General features: G+C 40.9%; 1 protein-coding gene across 1 annotated transcript in view; it reads left to right on the top strand.

Moving 5' to 3' along the window:
• Positions 1-5,352: 5,352 nt before the first annotated feature.
• Positions 5,353-21,690, top strand: part of LOC140729162 (PALM2-AKAP2 fusion protein-like) — a 543,495-nt gene continuing 527,157 nt past the window's right edge. Inside the window, exon 1 of the mRNA XM_073048623.1 lies at positions 5,353-5,538. Coding sequence (XP_072904724.1) covers positions 5,537-5,538 — 2 coding nt within the window. The 5' untranslated portion in view covers positions 5,353-5,536. The remainder of the gene's footprint in view (positions 5,539-21,690) is intronic.

Below are 21,690 nucleotides of genomic sequence, written 5' to 3'. Positions count from 1 at the left end.
TGAAGTTCTAGGCTCTGGAATACCCTTTCTTTCTTTCCCAATACTAACTTTTTCTCTGAATACTTGCCATTCTTAATCATGCTTCTTAATATTATGTGATTTATTCAGTATCAGTATGTTCTCATTAACTGCTTCTGTGAAATACTTTGTCTCCATATTGCCAACTAAACACTAAATTGACATTGATTTATTATTGTCACATATACTGAGATGTAGTTAAAAGCTTCTTTTACACCCTGTTCCTACAGATCAAATCATTAAACAGTGAATCGAGGTACAACAAGGTGAAAAGAATGACACAGAGTAAAGTGTAACAGCTACAGAGAAAGTGCAATGCAGGTAAACAATAAGGTATAAGATTGTGAAGTCAAGTGTCTATCTTATCGTACTAAGGGCATATTTAATAGTCTTGTAACAGCACTGTAGGGGTTGTCCTTGAGCCTGATGAACATCCTTTTGGGCTTTTATAACTTCTGCTCCGTGGAAGAGGATAGAATAGAGAACGTCTGGGGTGGATGAGATCTTTGTGCTGGCTACTTTACTGAAGAAGTGAGAAGTTCAGCTGGATTTTATCAAGGGGTGGCTGGTTTCCATGATGTATCCACAACTCTCTGCAGTCATGTGCAGAGCAGTTGCTATATCAAGCCATTATGCATCCAGATAGGATGCTTTCCATGGTGCAACAATAACAAAGTGTAAGGGTTCATGGAGACTTGCCAAATTTCTTTAGCCTCCTGAGGAAGTAACAACATTAGTGAACTTTCTTGGCTGTGATGTCTATATAGTTGGACCAGGGAAGGCTACTGATGATGTTCACTCCCTAGAGCTTGAAGCTCTTAAATCTCTCAATCTCAACATCATTGATGTAGACAGGAGCATGTGCACCACCTCCCTTCCTGAAGTCAAAGACCAGATGTTTTGTTTTGTTACCATTGAGGAACAGGTTGTTGCCATGGCTTTATGCCACTAGGCTCTTTATCTCCTTCCAGTCCTCTGACTCATTATGTTTGAGACACGGCCCACTCTGATAGTAACATCTGCAAACTTATAAATGGGGCTAGAGCAGAATCTGGCCATGCTTTCATGAGTGTACAGAGAGTAGAGTAAGGGTTATGGATGCAACCCCGTGGAGCACCAGTGGAATAATCGTGGCAGAGGTCCAACTGCCTGTCTTTACAGATTGAGATCTGTTGGTCAAGAAGTGAAGGATCCGGTTGCAGGGTCTGGAGTTTGGGGATGAATTTTCTTAGCATTATGGTATTGAAGAAGGAACTGTAGTGAATAAGTAATACACTTATGTAGGTGTGATTACTGTCCAGATGCGCCAGCGATGAGGGTAAGGCTGGTGAGATGATGTCTACCAGAGACCTGTTTCGGCAGTTGGCAAATTGCTGTGGATCAAGGTTGTCTGCAAGGTTGGAGTTGATGACCAGACTCTTGAAGTACTTCATGATGGTAAATGTCAAAGCCACCAGCATATTATCTTCTTTCTTTTAGGTGCCAGGATGATGGTGGTCTTTGTAAAGCAGGTGGGGACCACAGATTGAAGAAGAAAAAAGTAAAACATGCGTACAAATACCCCTACCAGCTGATCTGCACAGGATCAAAGAACATTGCAGGGACACTATCTGGACTAGATGATTTCCATAGGTTCACTCTCTGGAAGACTGATCGTGCATCCACAATGGTGCCTGTGAGTTCAGGTGCATTGGAAGTTGTTGGGTAACTGATGACATTCCATGCCCAGTATTCAAAAGGTGCATAGACTATGTTAATCATCAAGAAGGGATGTGTTCTTGTTGGCAGTGCTGCTCAATTTCATTTTATATGTAACTCTTAAAGTATGTAACACTTGCCACAACTGTTGGCTGGTTTGGGGCTCTTCTTTTAATTGATACTGATATCAACCCTGATAGCTTTACACAGGTCATGTCTTGATTTCTTGTAAAGGTTAGGGTCACTTGATTTGAATACTGCATATCTAGACTTCAGCAGGAAGTGGATCTCTGTTTATCCATGGTTTGCGGTTTAGAAACCAAACTGTCCTCTTTGGTACACAGTCCACAGCACACTTGCTGATAAAATCCATAATGGTGGTGACATACTCATCTAGTCTGGCATCTGAGTCTTTGAATGTGGCCCAGTCTGCTGACTTAAAGCAGTCACATAGAATCCCTTTTATCTCTCAGACAACCTAGTGATTCTGATTTGCCAAAGTATGGCTGAGGGTGGGGGTGGGGGTGTATGGTATCTCAGTAGGCTGGTTGCATAGCAATGGTGGAGAGTCTTTGAGCCCCTGGTCAGGAGATATGCTGGTAGCAATTTGGTAGCACTCCCTTGAGGTTTTCCTGGTTGAAGTCACTGACAATGATGATAAAGGCATCTGGCTATCTTGTTTCAAGGCTGTTGACCATAGAGTATAATTCGTTGAGTGCAAGCTTCACTTCTATCTCAGGTGGGATCAAAATAGATTAAATGAATTCTTGTGACAGGTAGTATGGGCGACTGTTAAATATTCCAACCATGGTAGCAGGAGCTTACCACAACTGTTTCATACGAGCACCACAGGGAGTGGATTAAAAAGTCAACCCCCCCCCCAACTGTAACATTGTCTGAAGACACCATTGAGCCCATCCAATGAATTTAGAAGCCTTCAGACTGAATGTCACAGTCAAGTGAAGCAGCTGTTAAACCAATGCACCTTGCAGTCCCTCAATTCTCTTCAATAGGCCAGCCTTAGCATTAGGTCATCAATTTTGTTCTTAATGGCCTAGACATTGACTAGTAGTTCGCTGGGGAAGAAGAGCTTGACCCATGCTGTTTCAGCCTCACCTGCAGCCTAGCCCTCTTCCATGCTTCGAGGAAAGTGACTACACCCAGTCAGTCCTGGAGTGGAGCCACATGTCCGAGAAGGGAAGTGACTGCATAAGAACAGACCTGGAAGAGCTGGAGTGGATTCAGCTGGCCTGTAAGTTAAGCTCTTATTCTGTACAGGTCTGAAGGTCTTGAAGAGGAGTGGGCTGCCCCAGCAGGTTAGTGGGTGTATTTCAGAGAGCCCTATCATTGGTACTTTTGGGTGCTTTGTACAGTTGGGCTTTCAATCTAGAGGGGCCCCAGCATTGCGCCTCAAACTGGGTTCAGCTTCAAGCCTCAGCCCCCACAGCCTCCATAGATCAGGGGCTATTCAGCCTGCCAGCTCAAAACCTGACTTGCATTTGGTTCAAATGCTCAGCTTAGAGCACAATGTAGAGTATATGTTTGTCTTAATACATTCATGAAGATATTAGTCATTGAACATCTTTCAGGTAGATTAGAGCAAGACTTTTCTCAGATAATAACTTCTTATTTAACTTCAGGAATACTTAGTAATTTTGAAAATGTCTCAGGATATTATGCATGGGAAATTATTTCTTTAGTTGTGTCTCAGGGACATAAAAATGTAAGATATAAAACTCCTTTCAGAGTTATTCGCCTTTTTGCTGACTTCAAGGAGTGACAACATCAACTAATAAAAAAGGATGCTCCATTTTTAAATTCCACCACCCTCCACCACGATAAATTCCCTTTGATCACATAAAAATAGATATAGACCCTCAGTAAGGTGATCATCTTTGATTGCTTCAGCAAGGCAAACATTAGAAACAAATGGTCTAGAACATCCATGCATCTCAATTTGTATAAAAGTTAGAGACATTCCAAAAATGTCTAAGCTGATTTAGTTTCATTTATTGATGGGATGTGAGCATCAATAGCAAAGCCATCACTTTTATCCCCACCTCAAACTGCCCTGCAACTGAATGGTTTAACACGAGGAAATCTGCAGATGCTGGAAATTCAAACAACACACACAAAATGCTGGTGGAACACAGCAGGCCGGGCAGCATCTCTAAGGAGAAGCACTGTCGACGTTTCGGGCCGAGACCCTTTGTCTGAAAGGTTTATTTCAGAGGGCATTTAACACATTTGATGTGTCACCAAAGGCTGTAGCATGGAGACCACTCTGACTGGCTGTGTCACTGCTTAGCATGGAGGCTCCAATACATAGGATCCAAGAGGTTGTAAAGAGTTGTAGGCTTGGTCATTTCCATCACGGCATCCACCAACATGGTCCTTGACAGAGAAGTGTCAGGGTCCGATAGCAAGACTACTGGCGATCTTGCACTGCTGCAGCATTCCTCCATCTTCACTGCTGTCTTCTGCCAGTGCTACCATTGAGGCCTTGGTTGGATCTCTCTTTTTCTGGAACCTCTAGTTGACCTTACCACTATAGGTGACCCTAGCAGGAGCTGGGTACCAGATGGTGAAACTCCAGACAGCGTCGCCCCCGGGATCTTAGGAACACACAAGCCTCTCCACTGTGAAAGGTGGTGATCCTCAGACATGATGAACAGTCCATTAACCCATGAACATTACCTCACTATTCATTTTTTGCACTATTTATAGATTTTTGTGCAATTGTGTAATAAGTCATTTCTATGTCTTGTACTGTACTGCTGTCACAAAACAACAATTTTCAAGACATATGTCTGTTATGATAAACCTGTTTCTGAAGCTGGTTTTGATTCTGACATAGCTGAGGCTCTGGAAACAAACACTGAGGAAGGATAGGAGATCACCCAGAAAATCATGAACCAGAAACATAGTTTTTAATGATCTTCCTGGGAGATTCATTTGTGATTGTAGTACTACACTGAATTACATTTTCCAGTTGCATCAGTGGGATTCAATTTCATTTCTATGAATCTTTGACTCGAGCCTTTGGATTACCAGCAAAGTTGCAAAGCCATGACAAGGCAACTGCAGATGCTGGAATCAGAAGCAACACAAAAATACTGGAGGAACTCAGTGTGTCAGACAGCATCTACGGCAGGCAATGGACAATTAACATCTTCCGCCAGATGAAAGATCTCAATCCAAAAGGTCAATTGTCTATTTCCTTCTATAGGTCCATCTTATCCATTGAGTTCCTGCAGTGTTTTTGTTTGTTATCATTCTAAACTGAGATCCTACCTTATAGAATACAGCACTGTTGATGAGTTTTTCTTTTCCTGGTCTCTACATCAAGTCTAACTCTCACAAGTGCACTGCTACTTCTAGACAAAACTGGCATTGTCTGGCTTTAGTTAACAGTGGCACACAGTGACTGGTTTAATCATTCTCCCAGTCCCGCTGCTGTTTCTGATCCAAGTGATCACTTTCTCTTAGATGCTTAGGCTGCTTTGATTCCTTGGGATAAAGCTGAGCAGTCCTAGTATGGGATGCAACTCTGAGCTGTGTATTTTGGGTAACTAATATTCAGGAGAAATCTGATATGCCACCGAGTTAACGGCATTTCAGCCTGTTACACTCGAACAGCAACATGCAGGCAGTAGAGACTCTGTCATGTTGTTGAGCTCTCTGAATAATCCCAGGCATGCACAGTGAACGGATTTAACACAGAACACATCTGAAACTTCTCAGCTATGTCAGGTATGGTTACTCACAGCTGGTGCATCAGGAGCGGCTGCCTAAACCTCCCTGAAGACTATCTGCAACAATGTAAGTACAGTGCATTCTCTGTTCAAAATCTACGCAGGATACAACCAGCACTTCTTTTCACAAGTTATCCTTTGTTATCTGTTTATAGAGTGTATTTGTCGTTGCTAATACAAGCATTTACTGCCCCTTCCCCCATCTACTAATCAGAAAATTATCAGAAGAAGAGTCCCATTTCAGGTACCTGCAGAGCTCCATTCCATAGGTCTCAGGGTGGGAAGAAGATTTGCTGATTATTCCAACATGCTGCAGCTTTACACAGCAAATCTGGTGTTGTTGAATTGTATCAGGACATAGTTTATAATTTTCATATAATATAGAGTCATAAAGCACTTCAGCACAGAAGCAAGCCCTTTGGCCCATCTAGTCTGTGTTGAACTTTATTCTGCCTCGTTTCTTTGACCCGCACCTGGAACATAGCTGTCCATATCTCTCCCTTCCATGCACTTACCTAAACTTCTCTTAAATGTTGAAATCAAACTCATATCCATCACTTCTTCCGGCTGCTTGAAACATCTTTTGAGTGAAGAAGTTCCTCTTAAATATATCATCTTCACCCTTAGGGCAAAGTGCAAAATAAATCGTTTAAAAATTGATTGTGTTTAATAATGGTAGATGGCAGCATTCTTAATTAGACATTGCACATAGGTTTAGCAAGGGCAAAGATTGAAGATGAGAGGGAAAAGGTTTCAATAGCAATCTGTGGGGCAGCTTTTTAACCCAGAGGCTGGTCAGGATAAGGTATGAACTGCCAGAGGAAGTGCTTGAGACAGCTACATTGACAGCATTAAAAAGGTATGTACTTTTACAGGTACATGGATAGAAAAGGTTTAGAGCAGGGGTTCCCAACTTTTTTTATGCCATGAACCAACACCATTAAACAAGGGGTCCTGTTTTAAAGGAATATGGTCTAAATACTGGCAATTTGGTCTAGACTAATTTAGATGGGAATCTTGGTTAGCATGGACAAGTTAGGCTGAAGGGCCTTTTCCAGTGCTACATGACTTTAACAATAATATTTTCACAATAGCATTTTGGAAGCTCTGTTGGTTATATTAAGGAATGTTTCAGCTGATATGTTTCATGTATACCAACACATTTTATTTTTAAGATATGAGGAATTAAATAGTTAAATATTACTGGGTTTTTGGTCTTTGGAATGCAATTTGAGAAAGGTTGGTGGATCCACCAGCCTGGGTTTGATCCTGACCTTTGGTGCTGTTTATGTAGAGTTTGTATGATGTCCCTGCAACTAGGTCCTCTTGATTCACTCCATAGCCCAAAGATGTGCCAGTTAACCAGTTACTTAGTTATTATTGATCACTCCGAGTGTGGATGGTAGCAGGAAAATTAACTAAGGGAGGCATCTAGACAAGTGTTACAGGGAAATAAGTTGGAAAATGGCCTTGGTGGGAAACGTTTAAGAGTTGGAATGGACTTGATGGACTGAAAGTCATCCTTCATGTCATGAATAAATATGAGAATTTTTTAAATTACACAAATACATTTTATTGAAAAGTCCTTATTGATTTATAGAGATCATAAAAGGAACCACTTAAATGCAACTGTTTTTCATAATACGTTATTTTGTATTTCAATAACATATATTTATCGACATGTACATAATGAGATGCTCTTTTCATTACTTATACAATGTTGTAATGAATGTGGAATTAAACAATCAATGTTTTGAGTTATCCAGAGCATAATGCACTTGGTGAAAGGGTGGTGGGAGCAGATTCACTGCTGGCTTTCACTGTTAGCATAACCAAAGATTGTTAAAGGGCTCCAAAAAAAAAAGAATAAACAACTGTGGGTGCAAATGAATTAAAAAGGACATCTCATTCTCTTTATTTCTGTGTAGTACTGAGAAATGGCTTCACTGACTGAGTGTCCACTTTTATATAAGATATTAAAGTAGGACCTATCTACCTTTGCAGGCAGAGGTCTGAAATGAATGGATTTGTTGCAAAGAGGGAGTCATAGATGGCATAGAAGCCTATTGTTTGTGGAAACATGATGAGCACAAATTGGTTTCTGTGCTTCCTAAATCACCTACAGTTCAAAGGTATTTTATTGATTGTGAAGTATTTGGGATGCATTGAAAGGTGCTTGCAAAGTGTTTATTGTGGCAAGTCTTTCTTTATGAATCAACATGTTTCCTTCACGTTAATATTTTTGGAAGAATAAAAGGTGTTATATAAATGCATACAGATTCTCAAAATTGTGGTTTTACAAGCTAGAAAATATGAATATTTAATTCTGCTTCATAGAAGTGGTATTATGCAGTTGAATTTTACTCCATTGTTTTTATATAAAATAACAGTCGAAATATGTTTCCCAAAAGATGGAACAGAAGAAGTTCTGCTCCCAATTAAGCAACAACTGGATTCTACAATAGAGTGAAATAGAATGTTTCTGTGAACAGACTTCCACATTCATAAATACCTTGTGAACAGATAAGGACAATCCCTAATTGAGAAGTTCAAAGGTAGCACAAAAAAAAGTAAGGGTAGTATAAATTGAAGGATGCAAATCCAATGTGGATTTAGGAACAAAGAACAAATGGCTTATTATGCACAACTTTATGAAAGGTGACAGGACAGGTGAAGAATAAAAAATGTGGACTTCTGATTCTACAAATTGAGACATGTATTGCATTGAATCTATATAATATGTACACTTGTTCAGCTGCAATAGAAGTATTACTTTGAGTAGAGAACATCCTTCAGAAAGATGTGAAAGCCAAGAGCTAATGCAGAGATAAAGAATTGGAATGATGCTGAGCATAAGGGACATCAGTTACTTGGAAAATGTAGAGAATTTAGTGTTCTTCTCCTTGGAACAGAGACGAGTGCAAGGTATTTTGACAGAAGTGTCAAAATGATCAAAAGTGCACACAATGTGAATGATGCAGAAATGATAACCAGAAAGGTAGGGGTGAAATCACCAGGGAGGTTGAATGTAATAGTTTACATGTAGTGAGGATTCATAACCTGAGTTTCTCTACTTGAGGCAATAGGATCAGATTTAATTATCCCATTTGAAGGGATAAATTGAATCATTCTTCTTCTTGAGCTCTTAGCTTCCATCTCCATTGTCCAAAGTCAATGGTATTGTTGTTTCATCAATGTTCCTATATTCCATTGTATCCACTGTATAGAGGTTTGGCCTACACTGCTTCACCAGAGCTCTGTTGGCTGGCCTTGCCCATTTCCAGCTCTCACAACGGGGATGTAGGGTTGGACTTTGACAGGCGAATTGGACGATTACCAGAAAGAAAGAAGTGCATAGTCACAGTAATTATGCTCGGAAATAAGCCTAACTGGATCACTCCCATGGAGACCACTATCACCTGGATAGGCTGAATGTTTTCCTAGTATAAAATTCTACGATTCTTTTCTTGAGTGCTAATTGATGCTAAGAGGATTTGGGTGATGAATTTGTTCAAATATTTTAATGAAGCTTGTCTCAAGAACATTTGCACTGCCAGCGCAGCTCAGAAGAAAATGTTGCACTGTCAACCACAGAAGAACAGAAGAGTAAATGTGGCCAAGATTTACAAATTCATCCTCCAGCACAATAAGCAAAATTAATTAAGCTGATCTACAGAAGCGGATCAGAATTCCTGAAAATGCGACGATAATAATTTCAATCAATTAATTAGAGAGTGAATACACAATTAATGTTGTTGATAATAAAAGAAAGTGACCGCATAGATCCTGAGCCACATAGTAGCATATTCAATAGAACTCCTGCCTCACAAATCGGGTGACACAGGTTCAATCCTGATCTTGGGTGTTGTCTATGTGGAATTTGCACATACTCCCTCTGACTGTGAGAGTTTCCCCAAGTTTCTCAGTTCCCTCCTGCAGTCAAAAGAAGTGCTGGTTAGTAGGTTAGTTGGTGACTTTAAATTGCCACTAGTACATTGATGTGTTTGGAATCTGGGGAACACTGAGGAGAACATGCAAAGAATTAAGTGAGCTGGAGGCCACATCTCTGAGCTGTATGGTTCTATAAATCTGTTCGTCTGTACAAACCAGGAATTCTGTTTATCTGTGGCAACTCCACATTTATGGATCATCAATAAGTGAATGGTTGGCTATCAGTTGCACAAAAATAGACTCCAGTCTTTGTTTCAACTCTAGCCTGTTTTCAAGGATACTTGACTGAAGAGATGATGTCTACTCTGAAAGGAATCATAGTTTCATGAGAAGAATGAGAGGCAATGAATACTGATAAATGACGCAGCTGCAAATTGATGGCTTTTACCTTCAGTAGAGTGATTAACTAATGCTTTTCTTCTCTGTACATCTCTACTTATTGCTTTTCAGTTTCAAATACAGTATCTCTTATACAGCCACAGGCTAGAGTGCTCGAATATTACAAGCCTGTGTTGTTCCCAACTGAAAAAAATTACACAAATTTTATATTCTTATTATATCCCCAGGACAAAAAAAGTTCATATCATTAGTGTTTCCTTTCTGGTTTCAGCATTCTTTCTCCTCTTTGGAGAGAGGAGAGATGTCACCAGCTCAGCCCAGCCGTCCATGGGCACAATAAAACAGATCACTGTGAGTTAGAGTCATAGAATCTCACTGCATGGAAGCAGGTCCTTTGGTCCATCTTCTCTGTGCTGATCAAGTTTTCTAACTGAACTAGTACCATTTGCCTGCATTTGACAATATTCCTCTAAATGTTTTCTATCTATGTACCTGCCCAAGTTATTTTAAATGCCACAATTGGATTGCCTTGGCCACTTCCTCTGGCAGCTCACTCTACAGACACACTTGTTTGTGTGTAAAAGTTGTCCACCAGGTACCTTTCCCTTCTCTCTTTAAATCTGTGTCCTCTAGTACTTGACTCCTCTTGCCTGGGAAAAAGGGAAATGTGTCTATTCACTTTATCTCCGATTTTATAAACCTCCGTAAGGTGACTCTTCCTGCCGGGGGAGAAAAGTCCTATCCAGCCTCCAGTCCTGGTAACTTATCATGAATCAAGGATGTTGGATATCTGTAACAGAAACAGAGAATAGTGAAATTCTCAGCAGGTCAGGCAGCATCTGTGGCAAGATTGTCGGAGTTATTCTTTTTCAATCAATAGCCTTTTATCAGAACTGGGAATAATTAGAGATAAAATGATTTTTAAGATACAGAGAAGGAAGAGAGGGGAAAATGATAGGAAAGAACATGTAAATATATGAGGAGGAGGAGGAGAAGGACTATCATGGCTGATCTGAATGTAACCTCATCTCTGTATTCTCATCACAATGTTACCCTTTACCCTTTTTTTTAACCAAGAATTAATCTACCTCTGTCTTAAAAATATTCAAAGCTTCTATTTCAAAACCCTTTGAGGAAGATTGTTCCAAAAACTGAAAACACACAGAGAAAAAAAAGTCAACCATCCCTTTCTTTGACAGTAAGCCTTTAGTTAAATAGTGGGTCAAGATTGAGGCTAAATGAAGATTAAATAACAAAAGGGAATGATGCACTAAAGGGGATTGAAGAGAAAGAGATGATGATATGGAAGAACCCTTCTTGATTTTTCAAACGCTATCTAGCAGTCCAAGGAGAATCTAATTCATCAGATATGCTTCATAGATCAAGGTTTTGTGCTCGATGTCATTATTAACTGATTTATACACAAATGATCAGGAATTAAGATTTGGAAATAAAGAGTGTTTTATTCAAATAACACTTTATGCTATAGTGGAGAGATCAAGTTCGACTTCAGATTTAATTATCATCCAACCATACATGAATTTCAGGTTGTATGTCGTATACATTCTCTGATATTAAATGGAACTATTGAACTATTGAATACTCATGAATACAGCCAAATGAAAAAGCATTCCTCCGGGAACAAAGTGCAATACACAGAACCAAAAGTCATACATAGCACAAATATGATAGCAGTAAATGTACAGTCATACAAATAAATATAATATAGCTTAAGTTCCCAAATGGCATGTCCGATATAAATACTGTGGGCAGGAACACAGCCTCAGCAGTTGCCAGACAAATGCATGCACACAATCCAGCTTGTCTTCCACCGAGCAAACACTGGAAAGCAGCACCGATGGGAGTGACCGGCCCCCAATCCAGTGTGGCTGTTGCTCCACTCTTGATGGCTGCAACAGGCAACACCACAGCATGAGGCCTTGTCCTCAATACAACCAAGGCCATGCAGCTCCCCTGCTATTGGTCTAGCCAATAAACCGGTAAACCAGACTACAAGTATTCTACGTTATCAATGCCTAACATGACCTTGCATTGACAAGATAGATAGATAGATAGATAGATAGATAGATAGATAGATAGATAGATACTTTATTCATCCCCATGGGGAAATTCAACTTTTTTCCAATGTCCCATACACTTGTTGTAGCAAAACTAATTACATACAATACTTAAGTCAGTAAAAAAAAATATGATATGCATCTAAATCACTATCTCAAAAAGCATTAATAATAGCTTTTAAAAAGTTCTTAAGTCCTGGCGGTAGAATTGTAAAGCCTAATGGCATTGGGGAGTATTGACCTCTTCATCCTGTCTGAGGAGCATTGCATCAATAGTAACCTGTCACTGAAACTGCTTCTCTGTCTCTGGATGGTGCTATGTAGAGGATGTTCCGAGTTTTCCATAATTGACCGTAGCCTACTCAGCGCCCTTCGCTCAGCTACCGATGTTAAACTCTCCAGTACTTTGCCCACGACAGAGCCCGCCTTCCTTACCAGCTTATTAAGACGTGAGGCGTCCCTCTTCTTAATGCTTCCTCCCCAACACGCCACCACAAAGAAGAGGGCGCTCTCCACAACGGACCTATAGAACATCTTCAGCATCTCACTACAGACATTGAATGACGCCAACCTTCTAAGGAAGTACAGTCGACTCTGTGCCTTCCTGCACAAGGCATCTGTGTTGGCAGTCCAGTCTAGCTTCTCGTCTAACTGTACTCCCAGATACTTGTAGGTCTTAACCTGCTCCACACATTCACATTCACACAAGAGAAGTGTCTGAGATAATCACCCTCTGCTACACTGTACACTGCCTTCACACACCAACTCCAATGCCTTTCTGTTGTTGGTAGCAACATGATCCACACCAAGTTCAGCTGCTCCAGCTCCTCCACCAATGAGCAACTTGCTCATTGACTTTGAAGGACCATCCCAAAACATAGATCTACCGACTATCTTCAGGATGGCCTTGTTCTTTTCTCATCCTCACCTAAGTCTGGTATCACTTCATGGGGATTCCTGGTGTCCAGTGTACGGTATGGTATAGCCAACCAAGCTAATGCACTATTTTCAATTAACTTTTCTTCGATATTTACAGAGTGAAAAAATTAAATTGACACATGTGAATGTGTAGAAATACTGGAGCACTGATAAAAATAAAATTCTGATTATTTGGAAGTTCCTTTTATTTTGCAATATGTGAAAAATTGCAATTCCTATACAATAATTAGTTTCCCATGGTGTCTTATACAGCAAGGAAAAATATTCTTAGACCAAAAAAACTTGTTTTGGCCCATTTACACCACTCCTACACTAATCCCATTGTATTCACCCCACATTCCCATGGGCATCCCATCCCTCTCACCTCTATCACCCCCCTCCACCTCCACTTCCTCAACTCAATTGGCTAGTATAAACCTACAATTTACACTAGCCAATTAACCCTATCAAATCTCACACATTTAAGATGTGAGAGGAAACTGCAGCAGCCAAGGGAAACTCACATAGTCACAGGAAGAACATGCCGACTCCACACTGTTAGCACTGGAGGTCAGGATTGAAACTGGGTCACTGGGCCCTTGAGACAGCAGCTCTACTGACTGTGCCACTGAGTCACACGGTGCCTGGTGAGCCTGGTATTCGCCTCCTCAACGTGGCCTCTCTTTAAACTTCTTGCTGCCTCAGTAAAGCAGTCAGCATAATCAAAGACCCTACGCACCCCGGACATTCTCTCTTCTTCCATCGTCAGTCAGAAGATACAAAAGCCGGGACACACATAGCACCAGGCTTAACAACTGCTCTTTCCTCACTGCTAGAGGATGAATAGAATGATTACCCAGTACAATAGGATGGACACTTCTCCTCACGATTGACCTCGTTATGATCTTTCACCTTATTAGTTACCTGCACTGTATTTTCTATGTAGCTGTCACACTTTATTCTGCATTCTGTTATTGTTTTACCTTGTGCTACCTCAACACACTGAGTAATGAATTTGTCATAGATTTCAGATTACATGCTTTTTCTCTCAGTGCGGAACATGACTGATTATTGTGTCTGAAGTTGCAGTTAAATTACTTTAGTTTTAGGATTCTGGAAATGGTAACACATAGAGGTTTGCGGAAATGGAAGCAACAGCGAATCTTTGGATTGTCTACAAATAAAATTAGATGGCACGGTAATCATTCATTACTCAGGAACAGGAGCTACACCTGCCCCTACATCTCCTCCCTCACTACCATTCAGGGTCCAAACAGTCCTTCCAGGTGAGGCGACACTTCACCTATGAGTCTCTTGGGGTTATCTACTACATCCGGTGCTCCCGGTGTGGCCTGCTGTTTATCAGCGATACCTGATATAGATTGGGAGACTACTTCGCTCTGTACGCCAAAAAATGTGGGATCTTCCGGTGGCCATCTATTTCAATTCTACTTCCCATTCCCATCCCAACATGTCTGTCCATAGCCTCCTCTACTGCCAGGATGAGGCCATACTCAGACTGGAGGAGCAACACCTTATATTCTGTCTGGGTAGCACCACCCGATGGCATGAACATCAATTTTTTGAACTTCCAGTTATTCTTCCCCCCCCCACCCCCCATTCACCACTCCTCATTCCTGTTTCTCCCTTTCATCTTATCTCCTCACCTGCCCATCTTCCTCTGGTGTCCTCCCCTTCCCATTCATCCATGGTCTTCTGTCTTCCCCTAACAGATTCCCTCTTCTCCAGCCCTTTATCTCTTTCACCAATCAACTTTGCAGTTCTTTACTTCACCCCTCCCCCCACCTATCACCTGCCACCATGTACTTCCTCCCCTCCCTCTCCCCACCTTCTTACTCTGACATCTCATCTTTCTTTCTAGTTCTGATGAAGGGTCTTGGCCTGGAACGTCTACCGTTTACTCTTTTCCATTGATGGTGCATGGCCTGCTGAGTTCCTCCAGCATTTTGTGTGTGTTGCTTTGGATTTCCAGCATCTGCAGATTTTCTCACGTTAATGAAGATAAAGGGACCACATTAATGTGCTGCTATGAACACTGAATCAGACAGCAAGCTAGCATTTATCAGAAGAAATCTTCCCCGGTTGTGTTGTATTTTAACCACCAGGTGTCAGTAAACTTCCTATTATTATCCATAATCAGAACATGTTAAGCTAATAATATAAGATTTTCAAAATTCAAACTAGAATTTAATTTTCCCTATGCTGATGTTGTTTTATTAAAAATAAAAGAGCTGCAACTTGAATCTGAAAATAGCCACACTTAATATCAGCTTGAGTTAATGAATGCTTCTTTTGCAATGTAGTAGAGATTTATTTCCGATGCCACTCAACTGTCATTCCTATGGTCTGTCCCATGTTCCTCTTTGTTGACTCAAAAGCTTGTGTGAATCAAACACGATAAATCCAATTACCTGTACTGTCATAGATGCAGACTTTTAGATGAGACATCACAACTAAACTCTATCTGCCCTCTCGTACAGATGTATAAAAATCCAAGGCACTGTTTTAAATAAAAACATGTAAATTACCTCCAACGTGCAGGCCTTTCAAAGAAATTAGGTGATCCACCATGACAATAAGCAATAAGGTAGGCAAACCAACTGCCATATTTCAGGCACTGCAATGAGGAAAGGCTGAATATCAACATGGTGTCCATAATGTCCTGAGCTTATAAAGGATCCACAATGTATGAAAAGTCATTGCCTTTCTTGTTCAGGGATCTTAAAGAGCTGGTCACTATTTGTTACTTTATTAACAAAATTGAAGAGCAGATCAGCTGGTCATTTATCTTATTATTTGTAACAACCAACTACGTGCAGAGATTGGATGGAGTATTTGACCACTTAACAATAGCAGCTGCAAGACAGTCATTTCTCATAAGGGCTGTTGTTCAAAATATCCTGACAGACCGATAAGGTAAAATCTGGAGCAACAAACAACTTGCCAGCAGAATTCAGCTGGTCAAGCAACAATGGAAGAAAACGAATAGTTGGTGTTTCAGGTTGAAAATATGATGCAAGGTTTTGATCTGAAATGTCAACAAGATGGCACTGCTGAAGACAGTTACCAAAACAAGGAACACACCTAAACACTTCATTAATAACACTTTTTCTTTAAAAAAAAACTATGGTTAACGATCGGCGCAAACGATGGAGAGGCAAGTGAAGGTAAGGCTCAGTCGAGGGTCGAAGCGTGCGGGTGCAAGGTGAATTCGAGACAAGGTCAAGGCATGTTCGAGTCAAACTCAAGGCGAGCGAAGTGGAGCAATGTTGGAGCAGAAGAGAGGCAGATTCAACCCCATCCACTTAAACAGAGAGCAAGGTTTGATCCATCTGAGCACCGGGCCGATTTGGAAAGGTCGGGTACAGACTGAAACGTGACGGCAGGGTCCAGGCCCAGAGTATCAAAGTGACAGGGCCTGGGTCCTGCAATGAGGAATGACCCAATGTTTGGACAATTTAAACACCAGGCCAGATGGATTGGAAAGGCTGGATGTCAGAATCAGAGGTGAGGGTCACACCGGTTCTACCTGTTTCACAATGTTTCCTCCACTCTTCACTGCACTGAGGCTATAGTGGTGGCCTGCTCCGTCTGCTCCAGGCTCTGTGTCTGAGGATTCATTTTCATTCTAAATGCTGTTTGCTTACTTCTATTCTTTGCACGACTTATTTTTTTTTCTCTCTCATTGGATGTTTGTCAATCTTGTTTTTATGGAGTCTTTTGGGCTTTTTTGTTTTGTGGCTGCCTGTAAAGAGACGAATCTCAAGATTCTTGTATAACGTATACATACTTTGATAGTGTATACACTTTAAACTCTGAACTTTGAACTTTCTTCCACAGAGGATACTCAACCCACTCAGTTCCTCCATCAGGATTTTTGTTGCTTCATATCAATGACAGTCTTTATTAGTGTTACGTATTCGGGCAACAATAATATAGATGAGTTAGGCAAGGGGTTTTATAACGAATAACACGTTTATTAAACACTGATAACAAACCCCCTTCAAATGTAAACAAACCCAAACAATGGTCCGAGCTCAGCTGCTGGCAGCTGCTCAAACAGTCTTTAAAGTAGTATTGAAAAAACCAGTTCTCCAAAGCGATATGCCGAATGAAAGCAGTATTTTAAAACGATATGCCGACAGTTCAAAAGCTCACGGTACTTTTAAAAGGAGAGACTTTTTAAAGCGATGTAAATTCTCTTCCACGTCGATGTCCTTCGATTCCCAGCGTCGAACTCCCACGTCGAATCTTATTAAATATAACAACTTAAAGTGACTGACCTTCCTTCCAAAATATTCTCAAACCCTTTCTGGTCATCCCAGGGGTCAACAGCGAGAATAGTCAACGAAATCCTTCCGAATGAGGATCAAACAAAGTCGAAGTCAATCCATCGAAAATCAATTCTTCTCGATCTCCATTTTCCAAACTTTTCTTCACTCTCCATCAGCAAAGAAACCGTTGGCTCTGACCTTTTAAACTTTAGGCATTAACAAAACTTCATTTTTAACTAAACTGCGTCATCCTTTTAAATCACGCAGTGACATGAAGTCATCTTGGCAAATCCAGCCACGAACTGCCCCACCTGACAGGGTGGATCTTCCTTTTATACCCTGTAGAAAAAAACCTGTCACATGACCTCTACTGGCGGGAAAATGACATCACTCCACCATTACCTCATGTCCAGTATAACTTCAACCCCAGTCACGTGACAAGGGTACCACTGTCACGTGTCACGGGTACGTAACATTAGTAATATTTAGATTTGTGACCTTTGGTACACAGAAATCAAAGGAAATAATTTATTTCATATAATTTTTTAATTTGATGCATTCATCTGGTTATGTTTTTGTGTATGTAAAGGCAAAAATTTGCAGCCTCTGAAGCTTGAGGTAAAAGACCAGCAACAACTGTGATGTTTTAAATCAATTTCATTTCATTGGAAATTGATAAAGTTAGAGATGAAACTGAGTTTAAAAGTTACAAGGAATGGGAGAAGGTGCAGCGAGAACAAAGGGAATCTCTGTAATATAGCGGAGACCGGGGGTGGTGGTGATGCTAACAGAGAGTGGAAAGGTAAATGTGCCTGAGAAAGGTCTAAAAAGGAAGAGGGAAATGAGATCAAGAAAGAATGGAAGAGAGACTGAAAAAGACTGAATGCCAGAAATGTAAAATACACGGCTGCAATAGCTGAACATGAAAATTGTTGAGTTCATTGTTGAATCGAGAAGATTGCAATGAGCCAAATGGGAAAATGACATGTTGTTCCTCAAGCTTCTGTTCAGCTTCATTGGAACAGTGTGAGAATTTGTGTATTATTACTACTTCACTCTGACCTATTTGTGGCAAAGGTTCAAGTGCGTGTTCAAGATAATCTACAAGAATGACCCTTTGGAATCGTTGGCTCATGAGAGCTCAAAATACAGAAGCAACATTCAGAATGATATTGCATCAGGAACATACCAGTGCCCTACATCAGAAATAAAAGGACAACCCATAAGTCTACCCTCTCAGGCACCTCTGCCTCATCTGAGAGCATTCTTCTGCTCTCACATTGACTATGTTAGACCCTCAGAACCCACAAAACAGGAGTAAATGTGTTTCCTTTCATCCCAAGAATAAATAAGAAAATTGCCTGCATTCTGCTGTAGCTCCATGGAAAATATATTTGTTCCTGACTCAGAGGGTCTAGTTCATCTCACTCCAATGATACAAGCAGATGACTTCAGTGCCTTAGTACTGCTGCAGATAGTACAGCAGTCACATAGATTCAATGATTTGAGTCTGAATTTACTGTCTGCTGGAGTTTTTTACATTTTCCATGTAGCTACGTGCGCCATGCTGTTTGGAACTATAAGAAAAATGAGGTTATGCATCCAGTGCAGTGATGAAGGAGTGCTGTTCTGCTGGAAGAACCCTTGAAGGATGAAACATAGAATACTATCTCCCCTCACATCCTCATGAAACCATTCTTAAGGAGAGGAAGAAATTGACTTGTTGTCCTGGCTAATATGTATTTCTTTGTGACACTGAAAGAGATCTATTGGTTTATGAGATCTTGCTCTACATAAATAATTGCCAATGTTTCCTCCATTATAACAGTAACTGCAAAAGTACATTATTTAGGTTTCTTAAGGTTACGATAGTGGGGAGAGTAGTGGGGGTAAACCCCTACTACCTATTAAATACTCGCAATGGCATGCGTCTCAAATAGCTCCTGATAACCAAGTCCAGCTCCTAATCTAGCAGAACTGTTCTTATGAGCAGGAGAAGAAGCAAAAATAGGTTATTGGTGCCTCAAAACCAGTTGCTTGTCAACTATGCAACAGCTCATCGAGGAGCAGGAAATCTCTGATCCCAAACCTCCACGGCCCTGCAGCTATACTCACTCAAGGAGAAGGCTTCAGAAGTAAGCCTCAAGGAAAAAATCCAGAGCTGAGGTCTCTACATTGAGTTCAATGCTGACTGACAACTCCTGCGGCACTGCTGGTGCCAAATTGTTTTGGTGTCTGCCGTTCCTTTGGATTCAGCAGATGCGTGGAGAGGGTGAGCTCTAGTCCATTTCATTGGACTAGAGGGTGAGCTCTAGAAAATGTTGTTAATAAAAATAGGGAATACATTCATCCAGTTGTTTGTATCAAGTGTCCAATGTTGGCTCAGCTGCATGAATGGAACTGAATTTGGCAAGCAGTATGCAAAGCATGGCCTCCACTATAGAAACCAGATTAGGAGCTTCTGCATTGATAAGCAAACTAAACAGAAAGCTTCTGAAAGAGTGGAAAACAAGTGGTGCAAGGCAGAAGTGGATGGTAATGGGACACAAAAGGAAATAACTGGTGATCCTGAGGAAATTAAAATCAAAACAGCAGGACCATAACAAGAACCTAGAGACATTGGTGACTGCATATGCTGGAATCTGGAGAGGTAAACAAACTGCTGGAGGAACTTATGCAACATCTGTGGAGGGAAATGGACAGTTGTTGGCTGAGGTCAAGATGAAGGTTCTCGACAAGAAATGACATCTGTTGGTTTCCATCAACAGGTGCCTCCTGACCTGCTGAGTTCCTCCAGCAGTTTGTTTTATGCTCCAAGCTGGTGTCAGTAAAAACAGAGTGATCTCACCAGTGATAAAAAAGCAATCTCCCCTCTGTGGCAGCGGGGCAAACCCCAACAATAAAAAGGCAAGCAGATGGTGTTTCAATCTCCCTTGTCACTTTAATCAGCAAACAATGGAAGCTTTAATCAGTGAAATGGAGTCGAACATCAGCTCGCAGCCTTCTCACCACAAGATTCACACACACTGCCTCTCCCTCCTGAAATCCCCTCAGAGACTGCAAAGTGCCAGAACACCCAAACGATCTCCAATCACAGGCTGCAAATCACAGACTCCAACAGTTCCAGAATCACATTCAAGACAAAAAACAAATGTAAAAGACATTTTAAAAAATGAAATATACAGTTTCATGATCTATCCAGAAAATGTGGACTGAAGGAGTATTGTACATAGGCATCAACTTGACTAGAAGCCAATTTTGCTCTGATACAACTCAACAAAGTATCTCATCTCCTGTATTCAGTACTTTGACTTATGAGGGGCAACGTGCTAAAAGCTTTCTTTATGACCCTATCTACATGAGATGCCACTTTCAACCAGTTATAAAGCTATATTCCCAGATGCCATTATTCTACATTACTCGGCAGTTCCATACCACTCACTGAGTAAGTCCTGCCCTGGTTGGTCCTACCGACGTGCAACGCCTCACAATTGTCTGCATTAAATACCGCCTGCCATTTTTCAGCCCATTTGTCCAGTTGGCCCAGATCCCACTGCAAGCCATGATAGCCTTCCCTACTGTCCACTACACCCCCAATCTTGGTGTCATCCACAAATTTGCTGATCCAATTTACTACATTTTCATCCAGATCATTGATATAGATGACAAACAAAAATGGACCCAGCACCAACCCCTGCGGAATTCCACAAGTCACAGGTGTCCAGTCAGGGAGGTAACCATCCACTACCTGTCTTCTCCCACAAAGCCAATGTCTAATCCAATTTACTTCCTCATCTTGAATGCTGAGTGACTGAACTTCTTGAACAATCTCTCATGCAGACTTTGCCAAACTGCCTTGCTATAGTCCATGTAGACAACATCCAATGCCTTGCCTTTATCCACTTTCCTGGTAACTTCCTCAAAAATCTCTGTAGGACTAATTAGACATGATCTATCCTTAATCAGTCCATGAATCTCAAAATACTTACATATTAGTCCTTCAGAATATCTTCCAATAATTTTCCCACTACTGTTGTCAGGCTTACCAGCCTATAATATCCTGATTTATTTTTAGAGCCTTTCTTGAACAGTGGAACATCATTGGCTATGCTCCAATCCTCTGGTACATCAAATGTTCCTAAGGATGCTTTAAATATTTCTGCTAGGGCCCTGGCAATTTCTGCACTTGCCTCCCCCAGGGTCTGAGGGAACACCTTAATTTGCCTCAGGACAGCAAACACCTCCTGTCTGTAATCTGTATAAGTTAATGACGCTTTGTCTCACTTCTATAGACTGTGTGTCCATCTTCTGCATAAATAGAGATGCAAAAAAATCATTGAGGTTCTTCCCCTTCTCTTTTGGCCCCTCATTTGGATTACCATTCTGATCTTCCACAGGATCAATTTTGTCTCTTGCAATCCTTTTGCTCTTAATCTACCTGTAAAATCCCTTAGGATTTGCCTTCACCGTGTCTGCCAGGGCAATCTCATGCCTTATTTCAGCCCTCATGATCTCTTTTTTAAGTGTTCTGTTGCATTTCTTATACTCCATAAGCATCTGATTTGTCCTACCTGCCTATACCTGCTATGTATCTCCTTTTTATTACCCAAGGTCTCAATACGTCTTGAAAACTAAGGT

The sequence above is a fragment of the Hemitrygon akajei genome, chromosome 6 (assembly GCF_048418815.1).
Source record: "Hemitrygon akajei chromosome 6, sHemAka1.3, whole genome shotgun sequence".
NCBI classification, from domain to species: Eukaryota; Metazoa; Chordata; class Chondrichthyes; order Myliobatiformes; family Dasyatidae; genus Hemitrygon; species Hemitrygon akajei.
Note: the sequence above shows the minus strand (reverse complement) of the source record. Positions and strands in the feature narration are given on the sequence as shown.